The sequence below is a fragment of the Budorcas taxicolor genome, chromosome 19 (assembly GCF_023091745.1).
Source record: "Budorcas taxicolor isolate Tak-1 chromosome 19, Takin1.1, whole genome shotgun sequence".
In the NCBI taxonomy this organism is placed as follows: domain Eukaryota; kingdom Metazoa; phylum Chordata; class Mammalia; order Artiodactyla; family Bovidae; genus Budorcas; species Budorcas taxicolor.
In genome coordinates this window covers 46,534,154-46,553,693 of record NC_068928.1, presented here as the reverse complement: position 1 = coordinate 46,553,693, position 19,540 = coordinate 46,534,154, and the positions used below count along the sequence as shown (strand labels likewise).

The 19,540-nt window shown below is 39.5% G+C and overlaps 1 protein-coding gene across 1 annotated transcript in view; it reads right to left on the bottom strand.

Moving 5' to 3' along the window:
- Positions 1–19,032, bottom strand: part of TLK2 (tousled like kinase 2) — a 125,039-nt gene extending 106,007 nt beyond the window's left edge. The window contains exons 1-2 of the mRNA XM_052657156.1: positions 18,959–19,032; positions 17,057–17,142 (exon numbers count right to left, since the gene is read on the bottom strand). Of these exons, the coding sequence (XP_052513116.1) occupies positions 17,057–17,137 (81 nt within the window). The 5' untranslated portion in view covers positions 17,138–17,142; positions 18,959–19,032. The remainder of the gene's footprint in view (positions 1–17,056; positions 17,143–18,958) is intronic.
- Positions 19,033–19,540: the final 508 nt, after the last annotated feature.

Genomic DNA, 19,540 nt, shown 5'->3' with positions numbered 1-19,540 from the left:
CTAGCCATTTTTTTAAAAAATCAGTTACTCAGAACATTCTACATGCATAATCATGTCATCTGTAAAACATCTAAAAATAAACATAATTTTACTTTTCCTTTCCAATCTATAAGCTTATTCCTTTTATTTGCCTTACTGCACCCGGCTAAGATCTTCAGAACATGCTGTAAAGAAGTTGTGAATTGACTTGTTCTGGACATTGGGTTGAAAGCACTCAATCTTCCACCATTTAAGTGTGAGATTCAATGTAGGTTTTTAATAGACACCTTTTATCAGATTGACAAAGTTCCCTTCTATTCATAGCCAGCTGAGAGCTTTTATCACAAATTAGTGCTAAACTTTTTTCAAGTGCTTTTTATGCACCTATTACAAGATTATTTAGCTTTTTGCCTTTATTTCATTAATATGGTAGCCAGCACTGACTTTTAATGTTCAACCTACCTTGCAACTGGGGTTAAGCCCAACTGGTCATAACGTATCATACAGGATAAAACATATAAAGAGCTAGATTCAATTTACTAATATTTTGTTAATGAGTTTTACATATATAGTCATAAAGAATACTGAGCTATAGTTTTCTTTTTTCATAACATTTTTACCTCGTTTGGTAGCAAGGTAACGCTGGTGGCGTGTTTTCTAAAATTTGTGAAAATGCTTTATAATTTCTGCCTTAAATGTTTGATAGAATTCACCAATAAAGTCACACGGGCCTGGACTTCTCTCTGTGGAAATGTTTTTAATTACAAACCCATTTTTTTTTTTTAATGAATATAGGATTATTCAGAGTTGCTTTCTATTTCATTTATTTCAACTCTTTATTTCTCTCCTATTTAGTTTGTTCTTTTTCTAACTTCTTAAGGAGGAAGCTTGGGTCATTGATTTTAGATGTTTCTTTAGCAGTTACGTTTCCTCCTAATGCACTGCTTTAGCTGCATACCACAAGTTTTGATAGACTGGGTTTAATTTTCAATCAGGTCAAAGATTTTCTAGTTTCCCTTGTGAATTCTTCTTTAAAGTTTATTTCAAAGTATGTTACTTAACTTCCAAATACCTGAGAGATTTTCCAGGTATCTTTTTAATTTCACTGTAGTCAGAGTACTCTCTAAATTTTAATCCTTTTAAATGTGTTGAAATACGTTTTACATCCCAGGACACAGCCTGTTTGGGTGAATCTTCCATGTGCACTTGAAAAGTATGTGGCTACAGTGTTCTGTAATGTCAATTAGGCACAGTTCACTCACAGTGTTGTCTAAACCTTCTATTTCCTTCTTGATTTTTTCTTGCCTGCTTGTTCTATCAATTATCGAGAATACTGCAATTTCCAACTAAAACTGTGGATTTGCCCATTGCTCCTTTCAACTGTCAGTTCTTGCTTCACTCTGTTATTGGATGTGTAACATTTACAACTGCTGAGTTTTCTCAATGAATTGATCCTTTTTTCATTATGAAATGCCCTTCACCCCTTGTAATATTTTCCTTGTTCTGAGGTCTCCTTTGTCTAATACAATACAGGCACTCCAATATTTTTATATTTACTGTTTATACAGTATCTTTTTCCATCCTTTTAAATATAAAGATACAGGTTACAAATAAGGTAGGTATCCAACTGGTTAGATCACAGTGATCTAACCTGGCACTCCTAACTGAAGTGCTAGACCATTTATGATACATTTACTTATTGTATATTTGAGTTAAAATGTACTATGTTACTTTTTCCCTAGCTTTTGTTTCTTTTCCTCTTCCCCATCTTTCTTTAGAACTGTGAAACATATTTGTTTCAAGTATTTAATTTAATCTATTTTATCATTAGCTATTATCTATTTTGTTATTTTCTTAGTGGTATACATATTTAACTTATCATAGTCAACTTTCAAATAGTCTATGGAAAAAGAATCTAAAACACAGAGGAATATGTATATGTATTAATATAACTGATTCACTTTGCTATACTTCTGAAACTAACACAACATTGAAAATCAACCATATTCCAATAGAAAAAAAAAAATTCACTGTCAAAGATTTGTTAGTAAAAGCAAATTCCCATTTATAGCAAATATCACTATTAAAAGTTCTGTAAGGACCACCCATAATAAAAGTTTTGTTCTAAATTTCTATTTCAGAAATAAAGAAAACTTTGAAGAACAAGATAAAATAAGGTATCTACAACAAATAATTCCATACAACAAACGGCCCCTCGGGTTTTATTCCAGAACATGTAACAATTAAAAAAAAAAGTTTCCTAATTGAGTGCTACCAACAGGCAAGACCTTTTAACTCTTGCTCCAGTGTCTAGCATGATATAGGTTCACCATATTTTCCCCTATATGAAATATTTTAAATAATCCCTAGAAAAATCCTCTTTCAAAACAAGCCACCAAATAACAATATAGTATCAAAAAAAAAAAAAAAAAGGATTTTACATAACATCACCAACTATCTCTACGTTAAACCTTTTAACTTTCTAATTCATATGGAGACCTCCTGTTTTTTTCTCCAGGACATACAGAATTGTGACTTTCAATAATATGTATAGTATAATTGCAAATTAACTCCATTATCCCATAATATGAAAGCTCTAAGGAATCTGTTATGGTGAGCATTTACTTGTAACAAAACTTGTGGCAGAACTTAATATTGGTCCTCAACAAAATCTCTGACTATGTACTATTGACACACAGAACTCAAAAGACCCTTGGAAGCTATCTGATATAGAGTAGAGATCTGTTTCTTAGTTAACTCCCAAAGATAATAATGGGGGTCTTGAACTATTGTTCACCTATACAGCCTATTTAAAATGTCAAATTGACTGGACTTTAGTTAAAATTTCATCAACTCAGTATAGATGAAAAGATTAATTCTATGTAGTAAAACTGACCTCATACTGTTCTAAAGCTCTAATTAACAAAATTGGGGAAATAAGGTATTGCTTAATAAATTCAGTTTAATAGAAAACAGGCTTTTTAAAACATGGCCTCCCAGGGAGTGAAACGAATAATAATAAAAGATTGGGAATTGGATTTAGACCATTCTCCTGCACAGTAACTTTCCATACAACATCTCTAATGATTACTTACATGCTTCTGCTCAAATATTTCCATAAAAGAGAAACACCATACAAAGCAACATGTTCTAATTTGAAACAACTAACTGCCATATAATGCTTTTTAACCCTATTCTGAATCACTGAACTTTTTAAGAATGCAGCAAAAAATGTGGAGCTGTCTTCTGGGGAAAAGACACAGCCATAAACACATATAAACAGAATTTTACCTATTATTTTACAAGGTTGAAGAACCCTAGCATCTGTCCACGTACTCCTTTAAATAACTCCCTTAACATACTTAACTACGGGGAACAAATGTTTTCATTCATTGATGGAGGAATATAGCTATATTCCTATTCTCTATGGAGAGGACTGTGGCTATAACTACAAACATTACTCATGTTCATATCCTTTGACCCAGTAATTCTACTTCCAGAGACTTATCAAGTAAACATATGTGAAATGACATTCTGTACAGGGCTATTTACTGAAGCATTGCTTATGTCAGTAAAACACTTTTTCATCTAAGTGTCCACAGACAAGAAAAGGGTTAAATTATGGTTCAGCTGTATAATGGAGTATTAAACAGCCTTGAAAAAAGAGAAGGAAGTTCTATACATACTAAAACAGTTTCTAAAATATTTCAAACACAAAAAGGAAAATACATGATAATATATATAATGTACTCTTTGTATTTTTTTTTAAAAAGAGGTGGTGAATATACATACATATTTGCACATGCACACACATGGATAATATATCATCATGTATGATATATACACACACATAAATAAAATACAATAAACTGCTAACAGTTGTCTCCAGGGAAGAAAACCAAATGGATAAAGGAAAAGCATAGCAGGGACTTCCCTGGTGGTCCAGTGGTTAAGACTCCATGCTTCCATTGCAGGGGGCACAGGTTCCATCCCTGGTTAGGGAACTAAGATCACCCATGCTGTAGGGTGTGACCAGAAAAAAAAGGAAAAGGGTAGCAGAGATGTTTCACTGTGTATCTTTAAAATCTTTTGAATATTGTACTATGTAAATATATCACCTAATCAAAATTAACTCTTAAATACCAACTCTGCCTTAGATCCTAAGCAGTTTTGCTAAGCTTAAAACCAAGCTATTCTATCACTCTGCAACTTATTCATAATATTTTATCAGAATTTTTCTGAGGTGTTTAGCTACAGTGATCTTACTACAAAACAAAAACTTTCATCCCTCCACACACAATCTGACCCCTGAGCAAATTATTTACTAAGCTCTCTTCTTTTAGGCTCATAATGCCTTCATATCACCATATTGTTTTTAATGGAGGGAGTGAATACACATACGTACTTGTGCCCCTTCTTTTAGGCTCATAACACCTTCACGTCTCTGTATCTACCATCAGCTGTGTGCCATAGACACATGGGTCCATTCCTGCCTTATTATATAAGTGTCCCAAGTGTATGCAGTACATCTGGTTGATTTTTTTTTTAATCCTCTGTAACATCTACGCACAGTACAGGCTTACTAAGAGTCAGCTGAACTCAAAACAAACAAACAGTAAATAAATAAAGAGTTAGCAGAACTCAACTGCTGAAAAATGGGGCACTAAAATTTCAATATAGCTATTATGTCCCTTTCCCTTCACCTCATCCAGATTATCACACAGCAGATCAAACAGCTTTTCAGAAGAAGTTGATGGAATACTGTGTGCCTTGATTTGATAATGGAACCTGGACAAGTGAGTTTTGGTTTAATGCTAGTGGTTTCTGCCAAATTTGGACATTAAATCTGCCTGCTAAAGTTAATTAATATAACAAAACATCCTGAACTAGAGGCATCATCTCCTGAGATTAGCGGGGCTTTCAGATTATATTTTAATTTCACAATTAATCCTTAGTATCCCTCTGGAGACAGACAAAACAGGAATTAAATCAACACTCAACTCTGGCAACAGTCTATGTGATGAAGGTCACATGTTTACTTTTTTTTAACAATTTAAATAAATTTTATTTAATTTACTTATATATCTTATTTTTAATTAATTTAAATTTAAAATGAATAAAAATTTCTTATAAATGAACATTATATGTCACAGTAATATTTGCATTGTTTTGACCACTAAACCAAAAAGGGAACCATTTCCTGAAATTACTGCTTACTTCAGATACATCAGGTGAGGTATCAGGCTCCACTTCCCACTCCCTGGAGACATGAAGCCTGTCAGTGTTCTGCCCCTCTACAACACTCTGGGCTGCTGGCTCCCAAGCCTCGTCCTGAAGATTTTCTTGACTTTTCTCCTTTGTTGGATCATCTGCGTCCTTAATACGCTGCCTTTCTCTTTTATGATTTTCTGTCTGGTGTTTATGGACTGTATCTTCTAGAATCTTCTTGAGAAAGGCCGCATGAAGGGAAATAGTTGATACTATGTATCAGCCTGGGTCTAGTCAGGAGACTGAAACCACATCTGGGGTACTCCCTTCCCAAAGGCTGAGATTCAGACATATTGGAGAGACTATGGCTTGGCTGCTGGTGGCAGAGAAGTTTACTGGGTGCCCTAGGCTGCAGTTGGTGTCCATTGGTATGCTGAGAAAGCTTGCTGAAGAGCAAATGATAGCGGGCCTTCTGTGTGCTCCTAGAAGCTTTGTCATCAATTGAACACAATACAAACTGGGAACAAGAGAAGCCCCTTCATTTGCTACCTTGCAATATCTCTCAAAGTCATGTCTGACTCTTTGTGACCCCATGGACTATAGCCTGCCAGACTCCTCTGTCCGTAGGATTTTTCAGGCAATAATAATGGAGTGGGTTCCATTTCCTTCTCCATGAAGGTCACATATTTATTTACTCTTTATAAAAGCAAAGTTATCAGTCACACAGGTCACAACTATTAGAACAGATACCATCACCTTGTTATCTTTATATAAGCAACATTAACAGTCTTCATCAGACAAAACTGGTTAAAATGGGCTTCACAAGGGGCTCAGTGGTGAAGAATCCATCTGCCAGTGCAGTAGCCGCACAAGACATAGGTTCGATCCTTGGGTTGGGAAGATTCCCTGGAAGAAGAAACGGCAACTGACTCCAGTATTTTTGCTGGGATAATCCCATGGACAGAGGAGTCTGATGGGCTATGTCCACGGTGTCGCAAAGTCAGACGTGACTGAGTATGCACACGCTGTTAAATTCTAATATAGCAGGTAGGTCAGTGGCTAAGACTCTGTGCTCCCAACGCAGAGGGCCTGGCTTTGATCCCTCGTCAGGGAACTAGATCCCACATGCCACAGCTAAAAGTTCGCATGCCACAACTAAGATCCGGTGCAGGCTTATAAATAAATATTTAAATAAAGTTACCTATTTTTAAAAAATTTGAGTACAGCAAATCTGGACAGCCGCTTGTTGTTATCATTTTAAAATTAAACTATGGTTTGGTTAAAATAAAAAGCTATCCTATGTAACTCACCAAGTTACTTAGTTCTTCAACTTCCTGGGCCAATAATACTATTTGCAAAAAAATAACTGCAATTTGAGTATTATTACCAGTCCCTCTGTAGAAGCTAACAAAATTTTTAAGACTTCTGAGGCTTTTGCTAAGGGTAGACTAAAAGAAAAACAATCACAATTTTCTGACTGTACTTTGTCAACAATATAGGATGAGAGGAGGTCAACCTTCAACAAAGAGTTTAATTAAGATCCAAGCATTCCTCTTCTATACATACATTCAAAACAACTGGAAGTAGGAACTCAAACAGTATTTGTACACCCATGTTCACAGCAGCATTATTCACAGTAGCCAAAAGGTAGAAGTAACCAAAGTGACTAATGACAGATACATGGATGAATAAAATATGGAATGTGTAATATTACTCAGCCTTAAAAAGGACGGAAATTCTGATGCTGCAACATGGATGAATCTTGAGGAATATTATGGTAAATGAACTGAGCCAGTTACAAAAAAGACAAATATTGTATGAGTCCACTTATATGAGATTTCTAGAGCAGTCAAATTCATGTAAACAGAAAGTAGAATGATTGTTGCCAGGGACTAAGGGGAGATATAAATGTGGAGTTATTGTTTAATGAGTATAGTTCCATTTTTGCTAGATGAAGAAGTTCTTGAGAGGGATCATAATGATGGTTGCAAAACAAAGTGAATGTACTATGCACTCAAAAATGGTTAGAATAGTAAATTTTTTTATGTATATATTTACTACTCCCTTCAGGATCACAGCCTTGTCATGGCAAAGGGGCTTGCATAAGTCAATGAAGCTATGAGCCATGTCATGTGGGGCCACCCAAGACAGACGGGTCATAGTGAAGCGTTCTGACAAAACATGGTCCACTGGAGAAGGAAATATCAACCCACTCCAGTATTCTTGCCTGGAGAACTCCATGAACAGTATGAAAAGGCAAAAAGATATGACACTGGAAGATGAGCCCTCCAGGTCAGGAGGTGTCCGGTAGGCTACTGGGGAAGAGTGGAGGGCAATTACCAACAGCTCCAGAAAGAATGAAGTGGCTGGGACATAGTGGAAATGATGCTCGGTTGTGGATGTGTCTGGTGGTGAAAGTAAAGTCCAATGCTGTATAGAACAATATTACATAGGAACCTGGAATGTTAGGTCCATGAATCAAGGTAAACTGGATGTGGTCAAGCAGGAGATAGCAAGATTGAATATCAACAGCTTAGGAATCAGGGAACTAAAATGGACAGGAATGGGTAAATTGAATTCAGATGGCCATTATACCTAAAAAATGGGCAAGAATCCCTTAGATGAAATGGGGTAGCCCTCATAGACAAGAAAAGAGTCTGAAATACAGCATATTTGGCTGCAACCTCAAAAACAAAAGAATGATCTCAGTTCATTTCTAAGGCAAATCATTCAACATCACAGCAATCCAAGTCTATGCCCCAACTACTGATGCCAAATAAATTGAAGCTGACCAGTAAGACCTACCACAGCTTTTAGAACCACTCTGATGTCAGAAAGTGAAGAGGAACTAAAAAGCCTCTTGATGAGGGTGACAGAGGAGAGTGAAAAAGCTGGCTTGAAACTCAACATTTAAAAAACTAAGATTATGGCATCCGGTCCCATCACTTCATGGCAAATATTAACAGAAAGGGAAAAAGTGGAGGCAGTGACAGATTTTATTTTCTTGGGCTCCAAAATCACTGCAGATGGTGATTGCAACCATGAAATTAAGACACTTGCTTCTTGGAAGAAAAGCTATGACAAACCTAGACAGCATATTAAAAAGCAGAAATATCACTTTGCTGACAAAGATTCATATAGTCAAAGCTATGGTTTTTCCAGTAGTTGTGTACAAATGTTAGAGTTGGACCATAAAGAAGGCCGAGCACCAAAGAACTGATGCTTTCAAACTGGTACTGTGGAAGACTTTTGAGAGTCCCCTGGATTAAAAGGAGATCAAACCAGTCAATCCTAAAGGAAATCAACCCTGAAAACTCATTGGAAGGACAGAAGCTGAAGCTCCAATACTTTGGCCACCTGATACTAAGAGCTGACTCACTGGAAAAGACCCTAATGCTAGGAATGACTGAAGGCAAAAGGAGAAGGGGGCAGCAGAGGATGAGATGGTTAGACAGCATCAGCAACTCAATGGACATGAATTGGAGCAAATTCCAGAAAACACCGGAGGACAGAGGAGCCTGGTGTGCTGCAGCAGTCCAAGGGGTTGCAAAGAGGTGGACGTGACTTAGCAACTCAACAAAAAGAACTCATTTACTACAATTTTAATGAGAGTGAAGTTCAGTAAAGGAAACCACAAAGCCCAGGACCTGCCCAATGACATGATTCTGGGAAATTTTACCTTCGACTTTAAACAAGTAGCACAGGGCTATCCTTTAAGGATAAGAGCCACCTAAAAATACACCAACCCCCAACAAAATTCAATGGATATAAGCATGCAGATTAGACAAATTTAAATAAGAGAAAATAAATAAGGGGAAAGTATAAGAAGAAATAAAAAAGTGGATGGAAATTTCAGAGCGAACCTACTCAATATTCAGCCCTGGGAAATAAAAGACCAGCAATACAGAAGACAGGGTAAAAGGCAGAGAAAATAAAGTAAGAAAGTCTAACATGTTTAAATAGAGTGCAAGAAGAAGACAGAGAGTAAGGCAGAGGCAACACATGCAAAGACAATGGCTGAGAATTCTAAACCTGATGACAACCAGCAACCCACAGATTTAAGGCATCCAATAAATTCCAAGCAGAATAAATCAAAATAATTCAACCACTCGCAGAAATATGCATACAGATGTTTATAGCAGCTTTATCCGTAATGCTAAAACTTGGAAGCAACCAAGACATCCTTTAGTAGGTGAACGGACAAATAAGATGTGGCACAGGGACCTCCCTGGTCGTCCAGTGGTTAAGAATCTATCTTGCAATGCAGGCATGCAGTTTTGATCCCTGGTTAGGGAACTAAGATCCCATGTGCCTCAGAGCAACTAAGCCTGAGCGTCACAACTACTGAGTCCGTGCACTGCAACGAAAGATCCACATCCACAAGGACAATCAATCCCGCATGCCAAAAGTAAGACCTGACACAGACACACAAGTAAATAAACCTTTAAACTAGGGGCACGCTGCAGTCCACGGGGTTGCCAAGAGTTGGATACGACTTAGCGACTGAACAACAACAGCAGCCAGACAGTGAAATACTATTCAGGGCTTTAGAAAAAAAAAAGAGCTTACACACCATGGAAAGACACAGAGAAAACTCAAATGAATATCACTAAGTGAAAGACGCCAATCTGAAAAGGCTACATGTTGTATGATTCCAACTACTTCAACCATATGACAGGAAAGAGAAAACTATGGGGAGAGTAAAAAGATCAGTAGTGGGCTAGGGGAGGAGGCAGGGATGAACAGTTGGAGCACAGAGGATTTTACGCCAGGAAAACTTTGTATGATACTATAATAAATACATATCATTATATACTTGACCAAATCCATAGAATATACACCACCAAGAGTGAACCCTAATGTATGCTATGGGCTTTGGATGGTAACGTGTTGTCAATGCAGGTTCATTACCTCTCAAAATGTGCAGAGGCAGGAGTATCTGGGAAGTCTCCATACCTTCCACTCCATTTTGTTGTGAGCCTAAAACTGCTCCAAAAACTAAAATCTACTAATTTTATGTGTATGTTCAGGTTCCTCCAAAATATTCAGGTGTAAATAATCCAATCTAGACATATCTCTCATCTCTACATTGTAGTGCAGAAAATCAAAGACAAAGAGAAAATCTCGAAAACAGGCAAAGAAAAGATAGATTACGTGCAACAGAATGGCAATGATAATAAAAGTAAAATGAGATCAAGGAAAGCAGTGGACAACAGTAAACAACGTACTAAAACAACACAGTAGGCTGACCTAGAACCCTGAACCCAGCAAAGCACCACCATGCAAGAATAAAGCCCCAAACAGACATTCTAACCCTAACCCTCACCCTCTTTCTGGATGGCGGACACAATGGGAAGACAGTAACTGGTAGACCCACACTAGAGAAATCCCAAAGGATGTATTTCAGCAAAAGAAAAAGTATTCCAGATGGAAGGTCAGAGATGTGAACAGGAACGAACAACAAAGAAAGTGGTAAACACAATGTAGGGAAACAGGTAGGTCAGGCTAAATGAACATAACTATAAAACAGATTCAATAAAAATCTGTGTGTTCTTAAAAACATATATATACAAATGGTTAACACATGACTCTTTCATTTATCAAAACCCACAGAACTATACAACACAAAGAGTAAATCCTAATGTTAAACTAAGGACTTTCCTTAATAATAAAGGTATCAATACTCATTGATCAACCGTAACAAGCCTACCACATTAATGTAACATGTTAATAATGGAGAAACTGGAGAGATGGGATATTAGTATACGACAACTCTGTACTAACTGCTCCATTTTCTGTAAAATAAAGTCTACTAATTAAATATACACACATATACAATTAAATATAAAATAGCAGCATGTGAAGTGGGAGAGGAATAATGAAGTTATAGGTTTAAGGCCCTTATACTGACAAAAAGGAGGGCAGAGGTATTGATTAACATCAATCCACGATATAAAAGATCCATACTGTAATTTCTGTGGTAACTAATGAAAGAGTACATAACTTTCAAACCAGAAGAGAGGAAAAATGGAATGTTAAAAAACAAATAGCTGGCAAAATTTTGAAGGTGGGGAAAATAGAATGAGAATTCTGTCTTTATCGTAAATAACAAATGAAAAAAATTTCAGTGGAAAGTAGAAGAATTATAAGAGAGATTTTGAAAGAAACCTAAGAAAAATTCAAGCCCAAATACTTCCCCAGTGGCTCAGCAGTAACGAATCTGCTTGCAATGTAGGAGACTTGCAGGAGATACGAGTTCGATCCCTGACTCAAGAAGATACCCTGCAGCAGGAAATGGCAACTCACTCCAGTATTCTTCCGTGGAAAATCCCACGGACAGAGGAGCCTTGTGGGCTACATACAGTCCATGAGGTTGCAAAAAGTTGGACATGACTGAGTGACTAAACAACAATACAAATATGTCATTACATTAAATGCAATTTCAGCCAAGAGTTTGGAAACTACATTAAAACAAGAAATATGCCTAGTTGGATGACAACTGTTTTTAATTCAACTCTTTCCCAATTCGACAAAGATTTATTCAGTATATACAAAGTGCTGAGCATTTGAAGAGTCGGAAATACAGGCAACATCCATGCTCTCAAGGAGACTAACAGGGAGAACAAACGTGTTATAACAAAGACAGGTCATCAGGTGCTAATAAGATACTACAGCTAGATTGGTGAGGCTATCCAGAAAAACTACACAGAAGGGATATCTGAATCATGCTTTGAAGAGTAAACTGAAAGTTCACGCAACAACTGAGAAGGAGCAGTGGAGACAGCAGCAAGGTCAGGAGGCCAGCCATGGCTTGAGCCGGCAGCACGCAGCAGGGCGCGAGTAGACAGCGACCCAGGGAGCTGAGAAGTCAGGAGCTTTAACTCCATCCAGTAGACACTGTGAAGCCTTTAAAGTAAGGGAGTAAAACAATACTACTGGTATTTTTAGAAATATAACTGGAAGCAGTTTACAAAAAGATGAATGAGGTGGGAGATACTAACCGTTACAGTTATGAATGAGGAAGGTCTGGATTAAGGCAGTAACAGTGGGGCAGACAAATGCTAGAGGAAGAAGAGAAATGAGCTGATAATTGACTACGTGTGAAATGAGGGTAGATTAAAGTACAGATGGTCCCTGCCTTAGAATTGTTCCATTTAACGATTTTTCAACTTTGAAAGTGAAGTCGCTCAGTCATGTCGGACTCTTTGCGACCCCATGGGCAGTAGCCTGCACCTGGCTCTTCCGTCCATGGGATTTTCTAGGCAAGAGTACTGGAGTGGGTTGCCATTTCCTTCTCCAGGGAATCTTCCCAACCCAAGGATCGAACTTTATGATGGTGCAAAAATGATTCACATGCAGTGGGAACTACACTTCCAGTCTTGAATGTTGATCTTTTCCTGGGCTAGTTACATGTGACACAACCTCCCTCATGCTGACCAGTGGCGAGGGCAGCACAGCTGCCAGTCAGCCACGCCATCAGGAGGGTAAGAGACCAATACACTTTCAATCACTCCATACCCAATCATCCTGCTTTTCACTCTCAGAACGAAATTCAATAAATGACATGAGATATTCAACACTTTATCATAAAACAGGCTCTGTATCAGATGAGTTTGCCCAACCATAGGTTAACACAAGCATTCTGGGCATGTTTAAGGTAAGCTAGGCTAAACTATGATAGGTTAGGTATGTTAAATGTATTTTCAACTTCTGATAGTTTCAACTTACAATGGGTTTATCAGGACATAAGTCGAGAAAGATTTGTAAATGAAAAGAAGAGAACATAAAGGCAAACATAATAATAAATTTAAGAATAGTTACTCTTAAAACTGGTATAAATGTAGACTATTTTTCAGCATTTATGCTTACCGACCATCTAACTATGTACTAAATATAAACACCTAAACATATTTTTAAAAATTTCTTGCACTGGCATGTGAAATAGCTACTATAACTAGGTATCCATAACTGACACCTTCTAATTGATACAATTTACTACGTGACAGGAGAAAGGTATCAGCTGGTTCAAGATCTTTTCAGAAGTCAGATGTGATCATCTGACTCACATCACACTCACAAATTTATAAAAGATAGGAAATGAGTTTCTTATTGTGCCAAAAGAGGGAGTCCCAGTTTTCATGGTTCTCATTTCGCTCTTCTTTTCAACACAATCAACACACTTTTTATTCAATACAACTGAAACCAAGGACATTAATCAAAAAAGTAAGTTATAGTGAGGAATCTTAAAAAAAAAAATACAAATGTTTTCTTTGAACTTGAAGTACAGAAACGCTTATTCTGTTGCCAATATTTTGATACAGGCCTGTTTAGTTACAGACCTACTGACTGTAGCTTCACACTGTCTTACACAAACCACACCCATAATGCTTCATCTACTATTTCCAGTTTCGATTTCTTTAAAAGTGAAGCAAGAACTTTTAAGATACTTGCCAAGTATCTAAATGAAGAATTCTTCCAGGTTAAAAAAAATTCTTTTAATAAAGTTTTATAGTTATCTCCTTATTGCTTCATTTTATATTCAGTCTTTCCAAGGCAGATAACTTAGTTTTCACAGAATCAACAATTCTTTCATTTTATGTCAGTTGTTATCACAATTTTGTATTGAGCCATATAATTATAACACAAGTGCAAGTTGTCATAAAGTGGTCCTTGGTGAGTCAATTTAACCAACTGGTGGGAGCAATGCACTGGGCATCAGTTAGCACGTCTCATAAAAAGAGAAGGAATGTTTATTAAGACTAATATCCCTATTATGAAAGATCTAAATTCACTTATTGCTTTCTTTGTACTTGGGACAGTATCTGGCACACAGAAAATACTATGGAAGCATTTGTTACTATATTAGCATTAAAAGTCAACTAGGTACAGATAGATAGTACATGCAAGGGCAGAATTCCACCTACTTTACAGTGTCCAGAATCACAGAGATGAGACTATCTGTATTTAAGGAGTCAAAAGGGGAGAGAGTAGGGAATATAAACTGTGCTAAGTTCTCACTGAAAACATACGAATACAAGGTAGTCAGTTTCACATTACTGGAAGTGGATTATCTAGTACTTTAAGGAAGAGATCTTAAAAAAAAAGAAGCAGCGCTCACATGCCAAGTCAATAAGACATGAAGAAGCAGGTTCATAACTCCATTAACCTATCATCTCAAAAATGCTGAGAATGGTTACAGGTAGTCCTAAAAAGTGGCAGCTAGAGTAGAGGAGGAAACTCAGTTACAGCTTCACAGTGCATGTCAGGTTCCTTCCCTCTATTACCCACTCACTGATGATAGAAAACATCAGTCTCTTAAACAAAACCACACGGCACATCCCAAAATACATAACAAATGCTTCTGTTTTATTAGTTATTATAAATTAAACATTAAATATAAAATTAATGTGCATAAATGCAATGTGAAAGAAAAATTTTAATTTGCAAATAACCTAAATATAAGCAAAGAGTAACTTAAATACTGCAAGCAATAAACGTGGCGACATGGCCATTTTCTTTCGCCTAAGTTTTGTGTATGTGATTTGCAGGTGCAAAACACTCAAGGCAACATGACAGAAGATGGACAGTCACCAGGAAGTTCAAAGACTGCAGCTACTTAAAACATCCTGTCCACTAGGAAAAAGTCCACAGTGGCACCAACTTTCTTCCTTCTATGGACATCAAACAGTACTGAAAATGTTATGAATAGTTAGGAGAAACTCAAGAGACAGCCATGCGGCTGCACCAGCCCCACTAGATGGCACTGTCACAGGAAAGCCACTCTGCTCTCCCACTTCCAAGGGCTGAAAGCACTCATGATCTCTGCAAAACTGAAAGCTGTCATCAACACAGCGACATCCTCACTGAGAAATGATGACCCATAATGAGGAGTTTCAGGCTTGAAGGAAGCGTCTATCCCAAAAGCACCTTTTTTCCCAGTACCATGGCCCCCTCCCCGATCCTATTTCAAATAAGCAGTCTGAGAGAAACAATGGCTTGCATGCATAAGAAGTCCTACAAAATGGAGATTTTCTCTTTTCTCTTCCTAACTACACAAAACTACAGGATAATTACTTGCTTTCCAGCCCGCCCCCTCCGCCAAGTTTCTTTGCTATGGGTAAAAACCCTCCTAGTGATCCAAGAATAACAGATTTATTGTAATCAATACAGTTATCATGACTGGAAACTTCAAAATAACACAATTAATGATACAAAAACATCTGGATAAAAATGAACTTCTTTCTATATATTAAAGCAGAACTCCTATTAAACAGATTAAGTTTTTTGACACCTCAGTTACATGATTTTAGCTGGGCCTGGGCAGCAGAATTCACAATGTTACTCATTGCCATAACTTATGCTCTACCCCATGGAAAGTATACTTGGATACAGCTACCAGGAACCTAAAACCAGAAGGAAAGAAAAGCATTCTAACAAAGCTCAATTAGTTTAAACCGTATACAATTTGAATACAAACTTACTCTCACACAGTGGGTGAGCATTTGAATAGACAGATTTGGATACAAGACTTTTACTGAATTACCAGCAAAAGTCATTATTAGGCAATCAACTGAATCAGAGATCACTTTAACACTCAAATATACTACTCAAGTACAGTTGAAGCTACTTCACCTAGATCAGAGAATTTAGACATGTAGAATTCAGACATGTAACTAACATATAACAACAATCAGGAGCACAGCTGCTCTAAAGTGCCACCAAAGTCAGTTACTTAATTAAAGAGAGGCGAAGAAACCAAGAATTACAAAATGTGTAACAAATCCTGTGTTCCTATTAGAGCTCACCACAGGTCTAATACAGCTCCCATCCCAGTTATCCTCTATACCACGCTCCCCTCAACAGTAAGGGCTTGGAAGTACTGTACTGAGGTGTCATCCCTAACATCCTGCACAATGCCTAGTACGCAGCAGGTATTCAATATCTATTGAATGAACAAAGACTATCAAGTTATTCCAGCCCACCAAAATTATGACATTCATCAAAGCAGTTTTTCTAACTGAACTCTGACAAACACCTTTTCCTTTAAGAACATGAAACTAAGCATAAGACTAAGATCCAAGGTGCCATGAGAAACAATATTTCTTGGAAAGTACAGGAAGGAGTCAAAGATCAAAAATTCTCTAGTCTCAGGTCCAAGTAAACAACATCTTGGATTAGTGAAGATTTTAAATAAAACATCACAAACATATCTTACATATTGTACTAAAATCATAAATAGGTTTTATACTTTGTTCTAAAGCCCTCCTATCAGAGCAGCAGGGTGAGGCAGCAGTTTCATAAAGATGCACAGGAAGCCATAACACTGCCCGTGAACGGGGCCTGATCTGATGCTACTGGAACAAAAACAGCGAACAAGAAGGGAAAATAGAAGGAAAGGAAAAGGAGTCTGGGGTACAATCATGAGGAATCTGCTGAACTGCAGATCTGGGGAGGTGACATAGCAGGGGCATGTTTTTCAAAACTCTACACGTAACCATACAAAAAGCCCAGCGTAATGAAGCTATGCCAACACTTTTTCATTAGCAGTTTTTGTCTGAGTGACTGAGGAGTTTTGACAAAATGTGGCATAGAATCGAGACACATCCTGTTAGTATCCTTGCAATAGACCCACGGGAAATCTCTCCCACATTAGAGGGTAAAAAGAAGTAAATATTTCTATACAGAGTACCTTCAAGAGTACTGTTAAACATTTGAGTGGAACAACTGATAGGATTTAAAAGTTCACTGGAACTGTGAGCCAGATCTTCTCCCCTTCGATGTATCTGTATGATCCATCCAGTTTGCTCTTTGTTTTTAAATGTGTTTAAAGTTGGATATGGGCAGTGTTCATTATCATCATTTTACTCACCTTACTAACACCAACTCCAGTAAACCTGGCCTCTAATAATTCCTGCCGCCGGGGGTCCAAGCTATGCAATTCTTCCATCATTTCTACTGAAAAAGAAAAAGTAGGTTGTGAGACCATAAAAGCTAAAACATGAAGAACCAGTTCTTGGATACAACAAAATGCATAGTAACTATTTTGCAGAATACTCACATACAGGTAAACCTCAAATAAATATAGCATACAAGTAATAAACCACAAGGCGCTATATCAAATAGTAATACACTTTAAGTTACAAAGTGGCTCAAAAGTCTTCTTCTGAGGGTCACTTATTCTTAACTAGTTCTGATTTGACTTTAACAGCAAAAAAACCCCTCAAAACTTTCATATAATCTCTGTAAAAGCTGAGCAAAGCCTAGCTTACAAAAAAAGAAAATTTCTTCTATCAACCTTTGAATTTAGGTAAGTACTTAAGGATATTTCCTTCCCAAACACACAGGAACTAGTTCTTAAACTAAAAATATGAATCATTAATAATAACTTCAAAATAATACAGCATGAATCAGAAGCTACTAATAACTTAAAATAACACTATTATGCCTCCTTTCTCTGAGGAGCATGAAAAAAGGAATTAATTACTTATTTTAATAGAGAACCCATGGTAAAACCATCAACCTGCATCCACTCAGGAAATTAGTATGGCTCCATAACCACCCCTTTACAAAATCTTTCTCTGCCACTCCCTGGAGCAGTAGGTTGCTCTAGACATCTGCTTTTAGCACTCCTTCCAAGCAGGGAGGGGCAAGAGGACACCATTTTTAAACTCCTTCCACGACCAATTAATGCACAGGCTACTCTCAGCAAATACCTCCATCGTTTGCAAGAAATCATCTCTTGCAGAACGCATTGGAAACCGCCCAAATATTAAAAGTAGAAAAGGTACATATACCATTACCTACAACCCCTTTGAACATATTACTAAATAGCTACTGGAATGATTGGCATGATTTAAAAGTTCACTGAAAACATGAATTAAACATGCCCCTCTGCAATCTAACAACTCCACAATTTTCAGTAACAACCCCTACGAAGCCTCCAGTTTCATTTCCCTTCCTGGATTGAGAGCCTGGGGCAAAGAGGAATGAAAGGGTGGCAAATTAAAGTTTCACCCACACAGACAAGTGCAGGTTAGAGAGGGAATTAGGAAATTCTCAGAAGGGTAGAAAGGTATCTCAGAAAAGAAAAGAGAAAAAGAAAAAAAAGAGAGACTGAGACAGTGTTTCCCTAAGTGGCCTTCCTCGAGTCTCACCCTGCCCTAATCGAGGCCGGAATGGCAGAAGTTGCAGCCTCTCTTCAAGCCCCAGGGTCTCTCGGCACGTTTCCTAAACCTCCATCCCCAGGCCTGGCCCGGAAAATGACGCCCCAGCGGTTATTCCATTTAATGTCAACTCATGTTAAGGAAAGATCCACTCAGTCTCATTCCAGCGGGGCCTTGGACTGGGATCCTCCCTGTAGCCCACAGCCGGAAAGCAGGACCGATGGGGCCTGGTCCTGGCGCCCCTCGTCTCCCGCCGGCTCCAAACTTTCCCCAACTCCAGGCCCACCTGTCACGGAGGGAGGGCGGGCCAGCTCTCGGGGGCGCCCGGGAGGCTGCCGGGGCCTCCAGCTGCCCGGGTGCTCCCATCTCCCCGCCGGCCGCAAGCCCCACTCCCAGGCCGGGGCCGCCTGGGCCTCTCCCATCTTCGACCCGGCCCCTCGGCGACCCGCAGCCCTCGGGAAGCCCCTCCCGCTTCAGCGCCGGGGAGCTGCGGCCCGGCGCCGGCCCCCGGGTGGGCCCGGGCCGCAGCCTCCTCAGCCGAGAGGGTCGCCCGGACGGTTAATACCTCAGGCCCGGCGCCCTCCCCCGCCCGGGGCTCAGCCTCTCACCTGCCGCCGCCGCTGCCGCCGCCGCCGCCGCTCCACGCTCCTCCCGGGAGGGGCCCCGACCCGACCCGGCTGCGGACCGCTCTGCTCTCCCCCTGGGCAGGCCCGGGGCGGAGCCGGGGCCTCTCCTGAGCGCCGCAACCCCCCGCCCGGGCAGCCGCCGCCGGCGCTGGGCTCCACGAGAGGGCGGGCGGGGGAGGGGGGCCTCGGAGGCCGCAGATCCCCGGGCTCGCGTACAGAGCCAGGCGCCTGACGCGGGCCCGGGCCCGGGCGGCCGCGGGGGGCGCGGGACCGGTCTCCTGGCGCCGGACAAAGGCCAAGGGAGGCGCAGAAGGGCCCAGGCCCGGCCGGGAGGTGGGGGCCCGCTCGGCTAGGGGCCACTCGGGTGCGGCGCGCAAGGCGGGGGGGTCGGAACCGCTGGAGCCCAGGACCCGCCTCCGGCCCCTTAATCCGGATCGGTTCGGTCCGGATTAGTAGTGATCGGTGTAAACACACTAGTGAAACCGCGTGTTTCCTCGCGAGATTTGCACGGTTGGGAGGCAGGGGGGGTCCTGGGGGGGTGGGGGAAGTGCCGACAGTGGGGGA